The 22591-nt window shown below is 41.3% G+C and overlaps 1 protein-coding gene and 1 long non-coding RNA gene across 8 annotated transcripts; both read left to right on the top strand.

The window, feature by feature from the left end:
- Positions 1–2952: 2952 nt before the first annotated feature.
- On the top strand, positions 2953–6062 carry LOC122158731. Its single transcript, XR_006168300.1, has 3 exons — positions 2953–3332; positions 4241–4361; positions 5138–6062. It is a non-coding gene; the product is annotated as an uncharacterized LOC122158731 (long non-coding RNA).
- A 511-nt stretch (positions 6063–6573) lies between these two features.
- LBR (lamin B receptor) lies at positions 6574–22371 on the top strand. 7 transcript variants are annotated; one of them, XM_042815648.1, is made up of 14 exons: positions 6574–6670; positions 10143–10322; positions 11278–11466; positions 12396–12479; positions 12902–13082; positions 13573–13769; positions 14529–14583; positions 15983–16177; positions 17213–17316; positions 17691–17816; positions 17919–18087; positions 18574–18654; positions 18759–18881; positions 19973–22371. In XM_042815648.1, the coding sequence occupies exons 2-14, from the start codon at positions 10158–10160 to the stop codon at positions 20131–20133; spliced, it is 1830 nt and encodes a 609-aa protein (XP_042671582.1). In that variant the 5' UTR covers positions 6574–6670; positions 10143–10157; the 3' UTR covers positions 20134–22371. The 7 variants fall into 7 exon arrangements, with proteins under 7 accessions (XP_042671582.1, XP_042671590.1, XP_042671572.1 ...); XM_042815656.1 differs by lacking the exon at positions 6574–6670 and adding an exon at positions 7077–7139; XM_042815638.1 differs by lacking the exon at positions 6574–6670 and adding an exon at positions 7206–7223.
- Positions 22372–22591: the final 220 nt, after the last annotated feature.

Below are 22591 nucleotides of genomic sequence, written 5' to 3'. Positions count from 1 at the left end.
ATATCAGCTTCTGCGCCCTGAATGTTGTGTTTCTGGATGCCCTGAGGGGGAAGTCTCTGCACCTGCACCCTACTCCCCACCCCAGGTGTTTGTGAAGCAACAATAGCTAGTTTAAAGATGTGTTATTGAGTCAGGGCACTGAGTTTGCACAAAGGAAAAAAAAAAAAAAAAAAGACTTCTACTCCGAATGAGGAAATGCTTTAAAACCTCACCTCTGAAGCAAGGCTGAAGGATTCAGTGATATTCTCTTCATGTCTGTTCAGCTTGGCCTGACAGTTATATGGCTTTTCTTGGCCACAAGCAGCTGCCCTGCTATTCCATCTGGCAGGTTGGAGAGTCTAAGCTCCCATTTTGCATCTTCACCAAGAGGAGGATGGCCCAATAACTTGGGGAGAAGTGTCCAGGTAATGCTTTTGTAAATGGCTGATGGAAAAGGAGGATAGAAGGAAGGTAATCAGGTGCCCTGCTGAGGTCTGTGGGTCCTCCAGTCCAGGCAGGTGCTGGATGGGCAGCGTTTGTTCAGGACAGCTTACAAGAGCCATTCTGAAGGGAAAGAAAACTAGATGGAGTCATATTGACTGCTGGCAACAATGCAAAGCATGTCCGAGCAGGAAGCAGCTTTGTGTGCATGCAGAGGAGGATGCCTTCGGGTCAGGTTTGCACTCTCTATGACCAGCAAAATGCTGGCTCTCCCCTGCCTGTGCTCCACCACTAAGGCTGGGGAAGAGTCTGGATTTCACACAGAGAAAGTGTTAGTTGTTGTTGTTTATTTGTTTGGTTTTGCCTCTGCGTTTCCTCATCAGAGCTCCCTGAGACTGCACAGTTCAGTGTGGGCTGGGGGGAAGTATCAGTGAGCAGAACCACCCCCAGGACACCGAGCCAGCGTGCTGATGTCTGCACAGTGCTATCTTTGAGAACAAAGTGTAGTTTCCCTTTGTGTGTATGTGGTTAAGCAGCCCAGAACAAATAAGCATTGCGTGGGTTTAGATAGTAACAGAAATCTTCTACTGGAGGGCTTGGTAATGCCTGGGGCTGCTCTTGGGAACACGAACATTACATATCCATCCATGGTGGGTACAAGTGGCTGCGGCACTAACAGTCAGGGATGGTTCTGCTTTTAATGTTTAGCATAAAGAAGAAGTCTGAAACGTAGCAGTCTACCAAATGGCAGAGCTAATTATGAATTCGCTGTTTAGAATAGCTTGGGCTGGAGAGCAGCCTAACTACCCTTTCTTCTTTGTTTAAAAGAGAAGTGTGGCAGTAGCTCTGCCTCTGTAAGTCGTGTTTTGGGCTTGGCTCAGCTTGCCTTGCAACTGGGAGAACTGGGGAGGAATAGGGAGGGAGAGAGAGAAAAATAAACAGGAAAAAAGAGAAGACTGTGAAATCTGCAAGTATCGTCAGCTCTTACTTGTTTCCAAGTTTCACTGAAATTTATCATGTTATTTCATCACTTCTGTCCCAGGGGTTATCTGCTCAACACTCATTTAGCCAGAACTGAGAAATCCAAATTCTGTGTTATAAATGTCCCCATAGAAAGTGATGGCAGTAGAACAGATACAGTCTTTAAAGGGTAAGGAAGGAAAGTAAGAAAGATTTATGAGAACACGGGAGGGGTAGGCAAGCCCTGAAGGGTTCTGATTCATTTACTGAAATTGTTCCTAATGAAACTAACTTTCTGTGGTTACTTTTATAACCATCTTAGAAGTCAAGCACTAAAAAGAGTATAGGAAGGATGATCTACATGCATTGAGCTCTGCTCTAATATTTATTAAATATAACTTCTCACAGCTGTGTGATGCTATGCGTGCTGTTAGCTTGGTTTTTAGAAACAGTTTTTGTCCAGCTGGTCAGGGCAGTTTCAGTGGCAGACACCAGAACAATGTGAACTGAGCCCAGATGTCATATGTGGGGTTTACAGTTTGGGTGGCCACATTTGAATGAATCTCCCACGTTTTCTTCTGTTTGCTTCTTGCCAGCATTTCTCTTTAAACACTTCATCTTGATTAAATACAGAGTGGAAAACCTATGAACATGTATATATGCCAACATGTTAGTAGAAACATAGATGTTGAAGTTTAAAGTTAATTAAGATTAAATTACTGTATTTTAAGAAGCAGCACACAGGACTAGTTGAACAGGTTTAAATCAAAGAAGTCAATTTAATTGAGAACAGATATGCAGCAATAACAGCTCATAAAGCCAAGGTGTGTGAGCTCACCTTCTATGAGATACGCCAGGCTGACTTCTTTGCTCATTGTCTCTGGCTTGGCCTCCATGTTACAGTGATTGGGTTTTGTTTGGTTGTTTTACTAAAATAACATGATGAGAGGCATGAGAAAAGTAGGAGCACCACAGAAAAGAGACTGAATCAGCACCATGTTTAATAGACCAGTTGTTTCGTGGCTGTGGTCAGATATTCTGCTCCAGTATTTCTCTTCAGAAGTAGAATGCTTTCTCTCTTTAAATTCTGTTAAAAACATAAAAACCTATTTTTTACATTACTTTGAAAACCGTAATTGGGTGCAGTGTCTCTGTTGCCTGGCCTGACTCGATATGAAGCCCTGCATGGCTCAGCACAAGCAGCTTTGCAGACTGTCACACTACTTGTTAGCTTGGTACCAGCACGGCCTTCATGTTCTGGGGATGTAACATGGTTAAGGCCTATAACTGGGGACCAAGGCCAAATTTCTCCTTTCCTCCAATGCAGGTTGTCCCACAAGAACCAGAGGAAAGTCACTTCTGTCACTACAGCATCTACTGAAGTCGTAAAATAATTAAGGCTGGAAAAGACCCCTAGGATCACTGAGTCCAACTGTCAACCTATGCCCATGAAACCACGTTTCTCAGTGCCACATCCGCAGTTATTGAGCACCTCCATGGACGGTGCCTCCACCACCTCCCTGGGCATCCTGTGCCACTGTGTCACCACTCTTTCTGAGAAGAAACATTCCCTAATATCCAACCAGGACCTGCCTTGGTGCAGCTTGAGGCCATCAACTCACATCCTAATTGCTTTCTGCTCTGTGATGCCTTACTGAAAATTAGGGGGTGTGGATTAAAATTCCAGAAGCCTTCTGTGACTCTGCTTGCAAGTCTTGGAACCCAAGAGTGTACTAAAGAATATTTTTAAGTAACTAAGTTTTCTACCTTATTCTAGAATTAAAACCACATTCTGCTTAAACATTTACAACTCTTCAATGCACTCAACTCTGACGTGCCTTACAAATACTGGGAAATACTGTAGTATGTGTTTTCTGCAGTCCTTCAGAAATGGACAGTTTCAAGGGCTTACTGCTGGAGTAATTCAACAGTCATGCTGTGAAAATGGGAAGGTAAGCAGCCCAACAGAAGGCACAGTAGCCAAAACTCTTACCTCACAGCTTTGAGAATTGCATCAACTTCCCTTCAATAATGAACCTTATTTATAAATTCACTGACAATACAGAAAGGAAGTTTGTGAGATCAAAGTTTCAATATGCTTTTTTTCTGCTTCTCTTTAGAGAACTGCTGTTGGCATGCATGTATCTGTATCCCTCTCCTCACTGCTGAGCATAGCATTGTAGATAGTTTTGAACATGTTTTAAAAGCTGTTTCTGAAGATAAACGCTTTGCAAAACTTCCCAGAATGCAAATGCTCCGCTTAATTTATTTCCATCCGTACCGTTTGGTAGTGTGCACTTCCTCTGCATGGCTTTAAGTTCAAATTTGATGTACTATTAGGTAATATTTAATGAGAAACTTCTTCCACAGTCAACAAAAGCTGATCAAAACAAACCCCTTAATTTTCACAAGAGCTTTAAGAAGATGGATAAACCATAGTCTTTCAACAGCAGTTTGAGGTGCAGAGATGTTTACTTTTTTGGCAATGCACAGAACAGAGTCTTTCTTTTTTATTTATTTTTATTTTTCCAAAACATGCAGTGCACATGTTCAGATGCATGTTGTGAAGGCAGCAGCCATCGGGGACATTTCTTCTTCTGCAAACAGCAGAAATCTTCCCACAAAGCAAGCTGGGATGCTTTGGTCATATACACTGCTAGAGAAAGAGAAAAAACATAGCAAGAATATGACTTCTATACTCTGTATAATATATGCACATATATATGGTGTGTATGTATATATACGAATATAAACACTTACATAGTGTTTTTTCTATACATATTTTTCTATAAATGCATGTTTTTATAGTAAGGTGGGTTTTTAATAATACAACGAGCGTTATGAGTGTTTTCCTCCACAGAAGCAAAGAGCGAATCAAGAGAGGAAATAGAGGCAAATTACCCCACCCACTTCTGCAGCCTCTGCTGAAGGCATTTATCGCAGTGTTTCTCAACCTGCTTTGGCTGGCAACAAGATAGAAGGTCTGTATTTTAGAACCTGTATTTTAAACGTTTTGTTAATTCTCTACTCTTTGAATTTGGATAAGCATGCTCAGGAGTAGGATTTATTTTGTAAGCCACACACTTTTTTGTGTGTACAAGATGAAAAAAAGAAAGATAGGCATTGTATATGTAAACACTATTATGTAGCAATGGAAAATAAAGGTCAAAGGAGTTGTAGCAAAACTTTGTTTCAGGAAGTGTTTACAGATCATTAAATAAAGCAGACAGGTTTGGATACTACCTGAATTTAGTTCCACAGACTTGATTATCTTGAGGCCTCTACTGTGGGACCTGAGTTTTCATACAGCATTTAGAATAGATACATTTAGGAGCCCAGAGGTATTAAGCTTGATTACCAACACATGCAGTAATATCAATAATTAATAATATTACAGTCAGCAATAACCTGGTTAGTAATCCAGGGGGTTCAAACAGTCACCAATTTGGAGTTGTGAGTCTTGTAACATCTGTTAATATCTCCAGACTTAAATCTTTTGATAGATTAAATTACTGAATTAAAGAAAATACAACAGCTGAGACACTAAATTTCAGTCTTAGAATCATTATCTGGACAGAGGTCTCCCCTGTTTGACCAAAACCAGCTCGTGTATCTCAACTTCCCAGGACTACGTACATAAGTAAAATCATGTGAGTAAGCACAGAATATGGAGGCCCTCATAGTTGATAGTCACAGTTAATTTAGATTTCACTCCTGCAAATAATCTCAGACTCCTCATTCCTCTTCCCACCTCCAGGTGTGGAGCGTTTTAGGGATGACACTCAGGAGAAGAAAAGGCGGCAAATACCCTCCATGGGACATTCTCCAGCAACAACCTCTCAGATCCCTCCTATGTCTCTTAGTGAAATTAAAAGGTTGGAATTTTGAAGGAATAAAATCTGAAGGGAACGGAGTTGTCTTAGTGTTTTCAGGTAGATGTGATACTGCAGTGCTTCATGTTTATTGTTAAGATGAAAAGCTGGAGAACCCTTTAGTCTGTTTTATGTTGTGAGATCAAGACACTTTGTGTAGATGGGCAAATTTCTCTGCTTCTGAGTTCTTTGTAGAGGCATGGAAAACTTGTCTTGGAGCAGTGCAGAGGTGGTATTTTGATGATGATGGTCCAACTGGTTTCATATTTGTTCTATTTAACAGCTGATCTGAGATGGTTCAATCCATATATCCATATTTCAACCCTGCCAGCAAACCTGTTGATAATAAACAGTTCTTAACGGCCCAAGAGCTCTCTCATCCAGGCTCAATAAACAATTCCAAAAGAAGACCACTACTCAGAGAGAATGGTTGTTCTCCAAATGAGATCTCTGCTGAAAACCTTCATATTTAAGCATATTAATTGCAGGTCTCTGCCAACAGAATAAAGCAGACTTGTTTCAAGTGTTAGCTGCTCTAACTAAGATGCGTACTGAAAACAGTTTTTAACATTCTAATTGTAAACTGTGCAATAATAAACCAACAGAAAGTTAGCTGGAGCCAAAACCATTCATTATTTGCAGCCAGAAATGAAGCTTCAGTTGCGTTCTTTCCTGTAGCAAACTGTTAAATATCTGCCTGATAGAAGCTGATGCCTTCGCACAGCTGCAGGACAAATTCATTTGGACTGCACTTATTGCGCTCTGTGCTTCAACCCGGCTCTGCTTTTACTGAGACTTTAACCTCGTTTAGATGCCTTTTTTTTTTTTTGCAGGTCTTGTCAGCCTGCGTCACAACACAGACACCATGGAGGGCCTTTATAGTCGGTACGGAAATAAACGCGCAGGCAGTTCATCATTAAGGCCGGGCTGCTTTCCCGAGATCCCAGCGCTGGGTACGGGGCGGTTATTTCACAGCTAAACTCCCACTATCCCCGCCTCGGTGGGGCGCTCCCCCCGCACAGGTCCTCCTCGTTTACGGACGGCCGCGGGCTCCGCGCGCAGGAGGCGGGCCGAGGAGCGCCCCGCGCAGCCATGGCGGCCGCGGCCCCGAATCCCCCGCTCTTCCTGCCCGTTATCGGCTGCCGTAAGGGGGCGGGCTTCCCGTCAGCGGCACGGCGCCGGGCGCGAGGACCGCGCCATCGCCCGGCAGCCAATGGCGCGGGGCCGGCAGCGATTCAAACGGCCCCTCTCGGCCAATCAGCGCCGGGAAGGGGCGGGCCCGGGAGGCCGGACCGTCGCGCGGCCCTAACCGTCGCTCAGGGCGGTCGTTCCCGCGGCTGAGGAGCACCGAGCTGAGGGCCGGGACCCGCCGCACCGCGGAGGCGTCTCCTGCCAGGCCCGGTGGGGGCGGGCGCCAGGTAAGGGATCGGCGGCCCCGGGGCCGGCGCCGAGCGGGACACACCCCCTCCGCGGCCTGCCCGGCGAGGAGCGCTCCGGCCAATCGCCGCCGGCGGGCCGCGGCCTCGCGAAGGCCCTACTAAGGAGGGCAGCGGGGGGGCGGGCGGTCGCGCGCGATCGGGGCCCGGGGCCTGCGCTCCTCGCTTCGTTCGGACCGCCGGAACGCCCGGCTGCCCCGGGGCTGAGCCGCCTTGGAGGTGCGGCCCGCCTCCGCCGGGCCCGCCGCGGCCCCTCCCTTCTCCTGCGGCGGGGGCCCCGCGCCAGGCCCGGGCCCGGAGAGTGGGAGGGCGGAGCGTGCGACCCGCCCGCCCCTCCAGCGCCTCCCTTCCTGTCAACAGCCCGCCGTGAGGTCTCGCTCTTTCCGCTGAAACGTTGCCTGAAGGGAAGCGATTCGTTACCTTTGTGGTTTTGCTTTTGTCTTAGCACTTAGTACGCACTTTCTCGTTTATTATTTTTGAGTACGATGTCTTTCTTTATAGCTAGTGAGAGCGTCACTAAGGAGGAGCAGAAATGGTATGGCTGCCCTGGGCGGTGGGCACTGTCCCGGAGTGAGTTCGAGGAGCAGTACTCTCAGACTTAGGGTTTGGGTGGTGCTGTGTGGAGCCCGGAGTTAGACTCAGTGGCTCTTGTGGCTCTGTTCCAAAGGGGATGTGAGGTGTTTCTGTGATGGCTTTGTCTGCAGCATTTTTCTGATTGCTTAGTTTGCAGTTGAGTCAGTGCTTTCCTCTCAACAACCTTAAGATTCAGTTCTTTACAGAGAGAGTGGTGAGGTGATGGAACAGGCTGCCCAGAGAGGCTGTGGATGCCCCGTCCCTGGAGGTGTTCAAGGCCAGGTTGGATGGGGCCCTGGGCAGCCTGGTCTAGTATTAAATGGGGAGTTTGGTGGCCCTGCATGTGGCAGGGGGGTTGGAGATTCATGATCCGTGAGTCCCTTCTAACCCTGGCCGTTCTGTGATTCTGTGAAGATTCATGGGAGTTCTTCGTGAACTGTCTCCAGCTTGGCATAGGAGACAGGATCCTTTTCAGACATTTCCTTAAATCTCAAGTTCCTTAAAGAAATACGTAACTCCAGAATACCACAAATTTCATATCAGGAGTAACTGAGGATACTTGCACCTGTGTGTCTGTACAGTGCAGCGTTCCTTGTATGAAATAATTGCACTTTGAGGTAAAACGAAGATGTATTTTGAAGCCTTTTTGAGTTAAACAGTTTGCATAGGACTGCAATGAATGGTAGACTGATACCCACGCTGAAAATTAGCAGGAATGTGTGTTGAGCTTGAAGGAATGATAATTAAAGACGTAACTTCTAAGATGCCTGACTTTCATTTTTATGAATGTATTTATTTATTTTGTAGTATTATTTTTAAGTCATCTGTTGTGTTTTTTTTTATGCTGCCAGTGATTTCTGCTACCAGAACAGATGAAGGCTGCCTTTAAAATGTGTAGGTTTTTTGAAGTGGGATATATGGAATGAGGATTGCAAATCTCCCTCACTGTGGTACACCAGCATAGAAGAAGGTGGTCGTTTTTTGTCAGGATAACTTGTAACACATTTTGTTCAGTGTTTAAGACTTGTTGTGAAGTTTTATTATTAAAGGAAAAATGGAAAAACAAGATCTTCCCATTACTAATACTCTTAAGTGCTTTCAAATCACAAAATAGTATTTTTATGTGCCTATTAGACCATATCACTGACATCTACCTCAGGCTGAATAACGTAACACTTCGTCAGTTTTATCTCCTTCAGCCACGTTTTGTAGCTTCTGCACCATTGGAGAGCAAGGCTGGAGGAGGTGAAGGTCATCCTATGTTGAAGAGTAATTGCATGTCCTTGGTCAAAACACAGTGAAAATGTGTTTGTCTTTTTTAAAAAGGAGTTAAACACCAAGGGTTCCATTCTTTATAGCTTTGCTCTAGCATCTGGTATAGCTGAGTCCTGGTCGGACTCCTGAGTTTACAGATGATTCCTGAGGTGTTCATGATGGAAAGAAGAAACAATAGGCTGCTACAGAAACAATAGGAGCTACAGAAGCAAAGAAGGCATAGGTCAGGTTAGGACATCTGGTCAAAGCTGTGGCTGGGCTTGGTATACAGGTCTAGAGCTTTGTGTTTGGAAGAGGAGGAGGAAGCTGGAGCTGAGAGAGTCTAGGGGACAAGCAGCAGTTGGCATGGATCTCTGATCGAGCTGACTTCAAGGTGAACAAACCAAACAAGGAGATGATGTGGCACTGGAATCGGACCTGGAGCCCAAAGGTGGTGAGGAGGAACTGGAAGTAGTTCAGTGAGGAAGGGCAGAACAGGTAGAATACCCCTAGGGAATTAAAGGGGGGCAAGGACAGAGTGAAGAATTTAGGATGAAAATATGGATGTGGTGTTTCATGAAATCACACACGGAGTGTGGATTTGAGGGGGGTTAAACTAGGAGGGCAAAGACTTGAATGAGTTGAAATTCATAAGGAATAAGAAAGTAACAAGAAACTGGGACAGGAAAACGTAGGTAAAAGATGGATGAGCTGGAAGAGCGTGTGCCTAAAGGCATAGTGGAGAACTCTTTAGATTGTGTAGGTGGTCATTTTCCTAATTAGCAAGTGTCAGTGAAATTAAACGATTAAGCTTAGTCTTTTCACTCCTTCAAATGTTTTACAGCAAAGGTAATGGCCAGGTCCTTCTGTTGTGAAGCAGGAAGTAACACTAGCAATAATATCCACTCAGGGCAATTTTGTTGAGGTTTTTGTTTTCTTCCTTCTGTCTTGGAGAACTACACATGTAAAATGTAGCAGCAGCAGCCTTAGGAAATGCCAGTTAAAGCTGATGGGGCAGCCTGGTTTGGCTCTGTCCCTTACTGTGCTAGGCGGTCTGAATGCATATTAACAGTAGTTTTTCTCTTTTTGCCGAAGACCCTCATTTTTTGCTGCAAGTTAGTTAATGTGTAATGTGTAAATAGCTAGTTAAATATTTGTTTCAGTCTCCTTTTGTGTGGCTTCACATTTACAGCAAACAAGTTAAAATGCTTTGAAACAAAACTTGCTGATTTTTCCTATTCCAAGTTCCAATGTTCATCATACCAGTGTATGTGCATGTAAGTTTATGTGCATTTTACCACAGACTTTTAAAATACCCTCACTCTGTATATTGAGATCTGAATCAAAACTTGAGGTGGTGTGAATATCTTTTTCTATGGTTACCTGTTTTCAGATGGCAGTGGCTTAATATCTGGCTCTTGTCAAAGTGCTGTGCAGGGCTTTACATTTAAAAGCATGACGTTAAGTTGCAGTTGTGACTTCCTCGGTGCCTCAGTGTCCTGGGTCAAGGGTGGTGGTCACTTAAAGCATATTCTACAAATATCCAGTAAATCTTCTGTTGCTGACTAGGGTAAAATTCCAGGATCTAAGCCTCATGTTTAACTGTGACATTTAATTTATTTTCTAGGTATTGTTTTGGAAAATGCCAAGCCGGAAGTATGCTGATGGTGAGGTGGTGATGGGTCGTTGGCCAGGAAGTGTCCTGTACTATGAAGTGCAAGTGACTAGTTATGATGATGCTTCTCATCTTTATACTGTGAAGTACAAAGATGGTACCGAACTTGCTTTGAAGGAAAGTGATATAAGGGTGAGTATGCCTCGGTGTGAATAGCAGTATTTCTAACAGAAAATCAAGGGTAAGAATGCATCTTACAAATGGGTATCATTAGCTGTCTTCAAAGGTTGGTGCTAAATGATAGCTTTTTCCTGTGTGACATCTCATAAGATATTCAGCATGCTGACTGTATTTATAAAGAGGCCCCATTGTGTTCTTTAGGTTGAAAAAGCAGTGATATGATTAGGGGGAAAAGAAGTGCTGTCTTTCAGAAGCTCTGATTGTTTATAAAAAACAATTGGTTTTGAGTAGCGTATAAAGCTGGTAATTGGAGGCTTGGTATTAATTAATAGGAACTATGTTTTACCTTTTTGAGCGATGTACATGACTGGCTTTTTCTTTTGGGACAAAATGTTTCTACCTTGAACTACAGACATTTCATTGCTTTCTGTCTCCCTTGTTTACTTTGTGCTCACAGGTCAGCTTATAAAAGTTGCGTTGTGTAAATTTTGAAGGGGAAGGTTAGGATTGCAGACTGCACAGAGAAATTAATGCGTATGCTTCCAGGGAAGTTTTGTGATGCCATCTAATTTAACAATTTAGCTCTTTTTTTTTTTTTTTAATGTTGATATGAGATATACTGCCTCATTGCACCTTGACATGCCAGATGTACAGATAAAGCCAACTAAATGAAATGGTAGGCTTTCTTTTAAGCCTTATGCTTAAGAGGATGTTAGGCTTATGAGCTCGGTGCTCACATTGGTAGCTTCCTGATTTCTGTAGCTTTGGCAGGAATTGTCTTCAGTTGAACTTGGGGCAGGATTATTTGGGTGTTTGTTAACCAATTTCGTACAGCATCAGTAAAGAAATAGGAGGCAGTTGTGTGAAACTGTGTGCCGGAGACATTGTCCCAAAAAACCACAAATTTTCTAAAGCTGTTTTGGATGTTGAAAGTAAGATATTGTTGTTTTTCTCCTCTGTCTGTTAGTCACAATCGTCATTCAAGCAAAGGAAAAGCCAGTCTTCTTCGAGTTCTCCTTCCAGAAGAAGTAGAAGCAGGTCTCGATCCAGATCTCCTGGTCGGCCAGCAAAAGGCAGACGTCGCTCCTCTTCCCACAGCAGAGAGCATAAAGATGACAAAAAGAAAATAATTCAGGAAACCACTTTAGCTCTACCGGTATTGCTTTGCTTGTTCTTGGTTGCATCTTTTTGTTGTTTTTTTTTAATGCATACTGGGATTGTTATTGGAAGAGCCAGGTGTACTTCGTATTCCATGAGCAGCGTAATTAGCTGCAAGAAAGGCATCACAGAAATGCCTTACTCCTTAGGAAATAGGCTTTGTGGCTTGCCAGGTTGAGAGGAGATTATTGAAATGTATTTTGTGTTCTGTTTGAATGTGGCGATGCTGTGAAGTTCTCAGATTAAATACTTGGGCTTAGTTTAGTAAATTACTTCTACTGAAAGCATCCTTTGACACTGTGAAAGTACTGTGGTTTCTGTTTTGCAGTGAACTGCTTTTAGCTGCATGACCAATAGCCTGGGGACCATATGCTCATTTTAAGTAGTTTGTAGCCTGCAGTTGCACTTAACTTTGGACACAAAGGTTAATGTATTTTTTTATGCTGTTCTCCTGGCTGTTAGATGAGGAGTGGGATCCATCTGTTGGGTGTGGGGTTTTTTTGATTGCTTTTTTTTGAAGAGAATTTATTTCTTAGAAAACCAAACTTTCACAGTCCTGCAGAGAGTGTCATATATAGAACACTGAAATTTCCTCAGCTTTCACAAGTAGAATTACTAAATATGTGTGTACTTTGTACTTGGCACTTCCTACTGATGAGTTAAAAACAGAATAGTTTCCATGTTACCTCTTAATTTCACTGTTAAATTTAAGAAAAAAGGGTTTTTTCCCCATTTTGAATAGGTTTTCCACCCTTCTTTTTGAGCAGAAACATACTTAGGGTTTTGAACGCACTTGTTTTCATGCAGAGAAGGTCAGAACAGATGCAGTAGGAATAGATCAGTTAGTGTTTTTAGTTATTCATTATATACTCACGCTGAACGGAGGCAGTATTCTCAGAAAGATAAAACTATGTCTCTTTTAACCAGAAACCAAGTGAGAACAACACCAGAAGGTACAATGGTGAACCTGACAGTACGGAAAGAAATGACACATCCAGCAAACTCTTGGAGGTATGACAACAGAAAATATTGTTGTATGTCTTAGTTTTGTGTTGTGTTCTACCTTAGCTTTCTCAGAAATCAGTAGGAACAGGCAACACAGGAATCAAGGAGAAATTAGAATGCATCATTTACTGTTCAGCTGACTTGAGTTCAGGGGAGAGGAAGTTGTTGGAAGATAGAGAACTGATGAGAGTTGCATGACGTGGATTTTTCTCGCTTGTTTTCTCATCAGACCTCCACTTGTTACTTGTGTTCTACTGGTTTTTGGAGAGCCTTCATTGAAATGTATAAGTTTAAGAGCTGTGTAGAAGTAGAACACATATTATTGTTCATTTTTATTTTTGAATATGACTAATTCCAAAATAAATTAAAATTGCTAGGATTTTGTTCTTTTTTTTTTTTTTTATAATTTTTTTTTTTTTTTTTTTTAGCAGCAAAAATTGAAACCAGATGTGGAAATGGAGCGAGTGCTCGATCAGTACAGCTTGCGTTCAAGAAGAGAAGAAAAGAAAAAAGAAGAGATCTATGCAGAGAAGAAGATTTTTGAGACGATAAAAACTATGGAGAAACCATCATCAAAAACAAAAGAGCTTGAATTTGGTGGAAGATTTGGTATGTGTGAATATTCTTCCTGTTTGTGGATCCTACTTGCAGACTCCAGAACCATGTTGGTACTTAGAGTAGCCTGTGATGGTGCTGGCAGAAGTCAAAGAAAAATTGCCTATGGTTCTCCTCTGAAATGCAGTGGAGGTCTTGCACAGTGGGATTTAAATGTTGCTTAAATTTTAGTTGGAAATAACTAGCAAAACTTATGTTTTCAAGAGCTAGGTGCTTCCAACTCAAAACTGAAGTATTCTTTATACAGTTTTTTGGGCAGTTTTAAAGGGATGTGTTTGATTCAGTCCTTCAGCTTGCTTCATTCCCCTCTGTAGGAGTGAGATGTCTCTGTATCCTATGATGTGACTGTGAGACTGCTGCTGTTTTGCTGCAGGGATAGATAATGATCTCTTACTTCCTACTGATCCAGATTTGTTGTTGGTAATGAAATGAGTGTTTTATTTTCCATGTTTGTCTTCTAATATCACGTCATGTCTTTTTACAGGGACCTTCGTGCTGATATTTCTCCTGCCTGCTACTGTGTTGTACTTACTGTTAATGTGCAAACAGGATGACCCCAGCCTTATGAACTTCCCTCCTCCTCTCCCAACACTCGAAAGTCTTTGGGAAACTAAAGTGTTTGGCGTCTTTCTTCTGTGGTTTTTCTTTCAAGCTCTGTTTTACTTATTGCCAATAGGAAAGGTAAGCTGGTTAGTAGCAATTGGGTCTTTGTGGATCATTAATTTGTGGGTCAGACTGAAAGGTGGGCTATGTTTTCAGTGCCGTGATGATGAAAGTAGATTAATTCCTTTGGTTATTGCTGATTGTTGTGAGCTTAAAATAACAGAATTTGTTAAGAATTTAATGGCAGTGCATTTCATAGACCTACAGTGGAAAAGGCAGAAAACAGAGTATAGGAGTTCAAATCAAAGTATGGATAGCATCTGCTTAATAGAAATCTAGAAGAATTTCAGATATCTGACTTCTAAACCTGAAGACTCCTTGATACCCAGTGTTCTACTGATAACAGTAGAAAAAATGTTCCTTGCTTTCCAATGCAACTTTCATTTTTGGGGAGTTGCTGCTCTTTATTCTATCTGTACTGATCAGGTAAAATGGCCTATTATTCTCTTTTTGTGACTTGAAGGATACTGCCAGGTGCTGAAAGAATAATAAATTTAGCCAATCAAACTGTTCTATTCTTACACTTTTAACATTAGCGAAGCTTCTGTTTCCTTAATGCTGGTTAGGAGAAATTGTTTTTTTATTTTAAACTGTTACCCTTTTCCTTTTGATATCCAAGATGTGCTTTTGAGAACCAAGTATGGTCTTCAGATTTCAGTGTGTCCAGCTAGTTAACTTGGTTGAATGTCTTTGTGCTGGAGACATCCCAGAGTTTTCTTCCCTTCCAGTGCTCTTAGATTGTATTTCATTGCAACTGTAGTACTTTCTCCTCCCTAGGTGGTGGAAGGCCTGCCTCTTTCAAATGGAAGGAAGCTGCAGTACCGGATCAATGGTAAGTGTGTTGCAATTGCTCATTCAGAAGTTCAGCACACCTACCACATTTGTGGTACTCAGAACCACAAATTAAAGATAATAAATGAAGAAGGAAGAGCTCTGTGGTTAGACTAGGTATCTGCAGAAGCAGTGGATCATATTTATGCTGCCTGAAAACTTCTGTTCTTTGACTTGCATCTTTAGTAGTGGCATAGTCCTGCATTTATTTTTCAGTTTTTGGTAAAGGAAGGAAAGAAGCCATGTGGTTTGGATGGTTCCAGAAAGCCGTTTTCTTGCTTCTTCAAAAGCCAATTCACAAAGCAACTTCGAAAACCTCTTTGAGAAAAGAATACTGACAAGTGACAGGGCAACACACAGAGGGCACTGAGAGACGGGACATTTTGTTTGAACGTTAGGAAACACCTCTTAACTGTGAGAATGACTAAGCTCTGACAGTAGTTGCCAGAGAGGTGGAGGAATTTTCATCTTGAGATGTTCAAAAGTTATCTGTCTGGCTGTGGTCCTGGGCAACCTGATCTTGGTGCTGTGCTGAGCAGGTGGGCTGCACAAGTTGTCCTCTAGAAATCCCTGCCATCTTCACCAAGTCTGCAGTTCTGTAAAAGTGCTCAGAGAAAGCACATGTGGAATATCTGTATGCAGCTGTCTCCTTTTTTTTTTTTTTGTGCATCACTCTACTGCCCGTGGTTTTGTATTCTCAAAGTACAAAACTTTTGTGCTCAGATTTTGACTTGACAATTATTTTAATGCTTTAATTACTGATAGCTGTATCAAGGCATAAGTTAATATGAGGATAAATATATACCAGTAGTAGAAAGTATGTTCCCTGAGCTGTCCCACAGAGGACTTCTGAGACCTTCTGCCATTATCCAGTAGTAGTGGTACTATCCATTGTTAGAGTAGGATTTGAAATGGAATCTATGTTGTAAAAGTGAAGGACTGCTCAGAGCATTCTGCTGTTTAATTTTTTTGAAAAGGAGCAAAGAAATGTCAGAACACAGATGGAATACCTAAGGTACACTGTGCTGCCCCAGAAATTTGAAGTCAAGAGCGTGGGATATGGAACGAAGTATAGAAATACAGGATCATAGAATGGCTTGGGTTGGAAGGGACCTTGAGGATCATCAAACTCCAACCTCCCTGCCCATATCCCACACTAGACCAGCTGCCTAGCGCCCCATCCAACCTGGCCTCGAACACCTCCAGGGATGTGAGGCATCCATAACCTCTCTGGGCAGCCTGTTCCAGCACCTCACTACTCTCTTGGTAAAGAACTTCCCCCTGATATCAAAGCTAAATCTTCCCTCCCTTGAAGTGAAAGTGTGGGTAAGCTGGACGGGGTAGGTTCTAAGAATAATATTTCTGTTTTAGCTAATATGTTTTTCTTCTGTATTCTTTAGGGTTTTATGCTTTTGTTTTGACTGCTGCAGCTATTGGAACCCTACTGTATTTTCAGTTCGAACTTCATTATTTGTATGATCACTTCATACAGTTTGCAGTGTCAGCTGCAGCTTTTTCTATGGTATTGAGCATTTATTTGTATATTCGGTCCTTGAAGGCACCTGAGGAAGACCTGGCACCAGGAGGAAATTCTGGTGAGTGATAATTATTTTGGATAATTTATTTAGGGCTGTTTGCTACAGTTTCATGTTTATATTTAGGTTAGATTTAAGGTAGGTTGTTACAATATCTTGACTGTTACTTTCTCCAAATGTAAAAGTAATGTTGCAAGTTGAGTGGCACACAGCAGAAGCAAGTTTTTGTTTGCACACAGGTAGTGTAAAAATGCTTAACATTCTCTTTGGGTTATCTTGCATAGGTTAAACCCCAGTAGGCAGCTAAATGCCACATAGCCAGCAGGGTTGTATTCCTCCAGTAGGATGGGAGAGAAAATTGGAAGAAAACTCAAGTGTTGAGATAAAGGCAGTTAACTTAAGAGGAAAAGAAAGACCAGATAAAATAAAACAAAGCAAAACCAGCATTTCAAAGGTAGCTTTGAAAAGGTTTCTTTTACTACACACTTGTGTATCTGGTTAGAGTTTTTAAAAGGCAGTTTTGATTCAGTCATCAACCTGCAAGTCTGGAAATTGTCAGCTATATGCATATGTCTTTGTAGGACAGTGGATATTGAGAAGAAATCAGCACTAAACATTAAACAGTGTGCTTAGAAAAGGATCATAGACTAACTTAGGAAGTTCACAGACAGAACGTTAAGTATGTTGGAGTGAAGCGAAGTAGTAAAATAGTAAAGTAAAGTAGTAGGAGGAGAGGTGGAATTAGTGTAAGATCATTATGTTCATGAAAGCCATGATGAGAGCTTTTGGATAAGGCTGAAAACAAGGACCAAAGTCAACGAGATAAAACTACAGTAACTTGTGCAGTGCTTGGTCCTTCTAGTAATAACTAAAATATTTGGACCTCTTAAAATACAAGCCACTTAGGTTTTGCTTCATATTTTGCATATTTTGCATACTCTCTTTCACTCTTCTTTATTTTTTCTTTCCCCAAGCTTAATGGTTTTTCATTTATAATGAGAGAACTTCAATAGGGAGTAGCAAGTGCCTTGCAGGGGATGTAGTGATGGATGAAAGGAATAATAGTACTGACAAGGAATGTGTCTCATCTTGCAGGATACCTTGTTTATGACTTCTTTACTGGACACGAATTAAACCCTCGTATTGGCAATTTTGACCTCAAGTACTTCTGTGAGTTACGTCCAGGATTAATTGGCTGGGTGAGTCAATAAGCTGAGCTACTTTACATTTTCTTCTGTGAGTGGTGCTGAGGATACAAAAAGTATTTAAAATCAGAAGAAGAAAATAGAGTTTTGTGTTGATAAATTTTTAAGGATAATTTTTTGTTCACCTTAGGACAATTCCTACATTGTAGCTTGTTTGCTTTGTGAGGAATGAAAACTCCTGTGAGAGTATGAATATGCTGATGCTACAGCTTTGGAAATATAGTTCATATAGTTCAACTTGTTCATGAAACAAGACTTTTAAAAAATCTTAAATGTCATTCAGAACCATCCTTATTAAAATGTTCTTTAGCATAATAGGAAAAAAAACTTGTTTAAGGAAAAATTATAATTAATTTATTCTTAATTAGGTTGTCATAAACTTGGCAATGCTCTTGGCTGAGATGAAGATACATAATCAAAGTATGCCATCGCTGTCAATGATACTCGTGAACAGCTTTCAGCTTCTGTATGTGGTGGATGCTCTTTGGAATGAGGTACAAGATAGCCTTCAGCCCTGTCTTAACCTGAAACTATTTCTAACTAAATTGTTTAATTAACGAAGCTTTGCAAATTCTTAATTCCTTCCTCATTTCTAGGAAGCTGTTTTGACCACAATGGATATTATCCATGATGGGTTTGGATTCATGCTGGCATTTGGAGATTTGGTGTGGGTTCCATTTGTCTACAGTCTGCAGGCCTTCTATTTAGTTGGACACCCTATTGCAATTTCTTGGCCCGTCGCAGCTGCAATTACTATTCTGAACTGTAAGTTACAGTAAATGTTACTGTTACTATCAGTCTCTTCAGATCATTGTCTGGTTCATTTAATGTTGTGTACTTGCAGTGAGTCAGTCAGTTCATGAAATATGCACTGGGTCAATAGAATAGGCACCTTAAAGTACTGGGCTGCTAGCAGAGCTGTCAGCTGTGCCACATCACTTCACTTGGATTTCAAACTCAGTGCTACATAAATACATACATATAAGTCAGTTATAAATGGAAAGTTAGATGTGAAAGTGCAGCTTCTCCAAAGTCTTAAAATGTAGTCATTAACATGCAAGAGCAGATGTGTCAGTTCTCTAGTAGCATCTCTAGCTTGTTAGAGCTTTGGGAACTGGAGAGTGTCACTTCCTCAGAAACAGAATTGATTTCAGTGCAGTAAGAGTGACAAGGAGCATGTGAGAGCTTTTGTTGAAGGACACAAAGCAGTAGAAAATACTGAAAATAAAAATAGATACTGTTTCTTTCCAGGTATTGGGTATTACATATTCCGTAGTGCGAATTCTCAGAAAAATAATTTCCGAAGGAATCCAGCAGATCCCAAGTTGTCCTGTAAGTGCATTCTTTTTAATTCATTCAATCACTGTACAGTGTCTCTTTGGACTCGTGACATGCACATTTCTGTTGTTGTATTGACTGCAATGCTCCGTTCACAGATCTGAAAGTGATACCCACTGCAACTGGAAAAGGGCTTCTTGTCACAGGTTGGTGGGGGTTTGTTCGTCACCCCAATTACCTTGGTGATATCATCATGGCACTGGCGTGGTCTCTACCCTGTGGTAAGTTCCTAAACCGAAAGGAGATTCTATCTAAAATGGAACATGTACATTTGGGCATCTGACTGAACGTGAAATGTAAAGTGGTCAGTGGGGTGATAAAAGGTTTAATTAAATTAATGGCAAATTTCTGAGTTGCAAGGTTGATGTGACACCTGTTTTCCCTTAAATCTGATCCTTTGTGTCTGAATATAAACTTGATATTTATTTCTAATAGTTTATCATTTAGTAATAACGGGACTTGTTTGCTAACAAGTTCTTCCTTACTTTTTCATTTTGAGGCTACTACCAGAGCTGTAATGTTTTTAAAGCTGTTCCTATAAAGATGGAAAACTCATGCAAGTTAGAAAAATGGCTTTCGGCTCCTCTCTTGCCTGGAGGAGTTTCCTTTCAATACAGGCACACTAGTGAGCATGGCAGATGTTCTGAGGCAGAGCTACTCAACCCCATGGCACAGTTTGGCTTCTGCAGGCCGTGGGCCATAGGGAATTGTGGCAGAGTGGGTCTTTGACCAAGCAGTTAAGGCCCTAAGTATCAGCAGAGACCAGTTGTTGAAGTGTACGTGTCGGGAGTCGGGATTTTAAATTGAAAGTAGACAATACTGGTTAGCAAAAACACTTGTAGGCAGTATCTTGGAAGAGGATTGCTGCATAAAAATGAGGAACTTGAATCCTCTCTTGGTAGCCGCATGGTGGGAGCGGGAGGGGATCAGGTAAGCGGTGCACTCTGAGCAGAGGCAGTGACCATCCACACCCAAAACAGAAATCCCTGTGTAGTTTGTGGGGCAGCTCAGAGCTCTGGAGACTTAAATACTGTTGTGGTTTTGGTAGCCAAAGAGCTTCAATGTGTGCCAGGCTTGTATACACAGAGTGAAGTTAGTGGGTTTGAGACTGAATGTGAAGCTTATCTGGGGAGTCCCCATTTACACAGAAACATGTCGGTTATATGCGTGCTGTCCTGTTGAATATTTGATGCTTTATTATGAGCACAAGGTGCTTCAGTCTCTTAAATTCACGTCACCGCATGTTGTTAACAGCGAAAATTTTCAGAATTGTTCATGCATTAGAATTGACTTTCCACACTTCATTTTACAGGTTTTAATCACATTTTGCCGTATTTCTACGTGATTTATTTCATCTGCTTGCTTGTTCATCGAGAAGCTCGTGACGAACATCATTGTAAGAAAAAATATGGTTTGGCATGGGAAAGGTATTGTCAGCGTGTACCATACCGCATATTTCCTTACATCTACTAGAGCACTCCACATACCTGATCTGCAAATTAAAATATACCTCTCACCTTTGCACTTGGTCGATTTGTTATCTAGGCTTTAAACATTAAATGTGACCAAACGATGGAGTGCTTTTCAACAAGTATTTGCAAGTAATCCTAAATGCTTATGAGTTATGTGAACTGACTTTCTATGACCTCAATTTAAGAAAAAAAAATTGTGAATTTTAAAAAGTCTTGGAGCCCTAATTTTTCAAGCTAAATTTTATCTAGAATTCTGAGTTTACATTTTTTTTTATTGCATTAATTAAGCACTGTGATGTAAAGTATATTATTTTCTTAATACAATAAACACAGGAGTTCCATCCAGTGAATTTTTTTGGTGTTACTTGTACCATCTAACTTCAGATGTCTGACTGAGCTGAGTGCAGAGAGCAGAGGCTCTGGGCAGCGGAGCTGTGAGCGGAGGATTCAGCTCCCAGAAGGGCCCACGCTCTCTGTGTGTCGCCCTGTGGCCCCTGGCCCGGGGCAGTGGGATTTTTGGTCAGGAGGGCTCTGAATGGCCCCTGCTGACCTGTCCTGCCAGAGGATGGATGGAAGGGAAGGAGGGTGCAAATATCCCCTCCATCCTACCTCTCTGAGGCTAGAGCTGCTTTGGCAATGCCCCAGCCCCCCTGCAGGGGCTCAGACCCCTGAAGGTAGATGATACAAAGGCAGAGCTGTGGGAGCGGTGAATTCTAATCTGGCATCTTAACAGTGAGCCCAGGAGTAGCAAAAGGTGCAACGTGTGCATATTTGACAGAAAAGAATAAAATGACCACAGTTGGCTTATTCTGATCTTTGTAAAATATGTCTTAATGTACCATAGCGTTTCCCAAGTGTGTATAATAAAGCTTCCAGGTTTTTTGCTGTACAGTGTTTGGATTTGAAAACGCGCTTTTTTAGGAACAAGGAGAAATTTTTAACTAAATCCATTTCCAGTAATTTTTTAAAAATGTTCATTTAATAAAGGTTTTTGTAAATTAATGTATGAATTCTCAAAACAATTGAAGTGTTCATTTAAATATTTGTATTGACAGATATGCTATGAAAATGTGGTAAGTGCTCCTCTGTCCAAAGTGGGTTTTTTGTGTTTTTTTTTTTCAATTTGGCATTGCTACCTCATATGTAGGTTTTGCCTTTTGTACTGTTGCAGATAGAGATAATAGCTATTTTTTTGCTACTGCTATTTAAACCAACTTTTTTTACATGAGCCTGTGGTTCAACTCAGCCACGTTCTAATATATTTTTGTATATATTTGAATTTCTAACTAATGTATGTGTTCTAGGCATTAGTTGTTTTCTTTGTCTAACTGGCTGTAAATCGGATGCCACTGAAGTATTTTGCTTCATAAGTAGAGTAATTTTATATTTTACTGAAATAACCTTGCATTAACTAACTAGAGCTAGCATTTACTTCCATCTTCACAAGGGTTAACTTTTCACATACTTCCTATGTGAGGTTCATAGCACAACTTCTCCCCAAGGCTTATTAGAGTCAAATGTAGCAGGGAGGGAATTGCAAGTATGTCTGCAGTTGCTTGCAGGAAGATTACTAACAAATGAAAATGTTGCAATTGGTTAATTGTGTTCAGTTCTTTTTAAATACTGATGTAATTGAAATCTAGCATGTGATGGGGTTTTTGTTATTAATTAAAAACCCTCTGTTTTGCACACATGCATTTTTAATGACAATTGTACATGTAAAGTGTATATAATGTAGCTTGCTGAGCTTGACTGTGAGTGTCTTCTGAAAAATCTGTATTTTGGTCTTGTAAGGAACACGTGTTAGGACAAGTATTCTGATTTCTGCAACAAATAGCAGTGCCTGTAACAATACTGAAGAGCATTCACTTGTGTGAAGCAGCAGATTAAACTGGGCTTTTTTTATCTTTTTTTTCTTTAATGATTGCTTACCAGATTAGTAGGAATAGCAGTCATTCAACTGTTCCGGCCTGCAGCTGGTGTTTTAAAATGGACTGAAGCTGGGGACAGTTTAACTCCTCAGCCCTTAAGCTCTGAGTTGCTACTGCCATCCCAGTTATATCTGTTTCCCACACAAGATTGTTAAACCGCAATTCAGACCGTTTCCTTTCAGAAATGGGTCTTGACTGATAACTTCAGTTTCGTTTATATGCTGAATTTGATGTGAATTTGATTTTGAAGTAACTGTTTTTAATACAAACAAGCATACAAGCTAAAATAAAGCTCTTGCTTAAAATTATGTAGTGCATTTTTTTTTGCCAGTTTAAGGTGTTGTTTGATAAGAGTTCATATTGATTCATTTTAGTAAGTGAAGACATCTGTTTGCCAGGGTTCCTTTCTCATTGGTGGTTATGGGCTGAGTGTTACAAGGTCATGGAAAAAAGGCAGAGGTGAAGCATTAAGGACAGACTGCAGCCCCCATTCCTCATTCCCCTATGCCACTATCCCTCCCTATGGGA

This window comes from Centrocercus urophasianus, unplaced genomic scaffold, assembly GCF_019232065.1.
Source record: "Centrocercus urophasianus isolate 14NV4802_14NV808 unplaced genomic scaffold, USGS_Curo_1.0 seq_10, whole genome shotgun sequence".
NCBI lineage: Eukaryota > Metazoa > Chordata > Aves > Galliformes > Phasianidae > Centrocercus > Centrocercus urophasianus.
The sequence above is the reverse complement of the archived record's forward strand: the minus strand, read 5'-3'. Positions and strand labels throughout refer to the sequence as shown.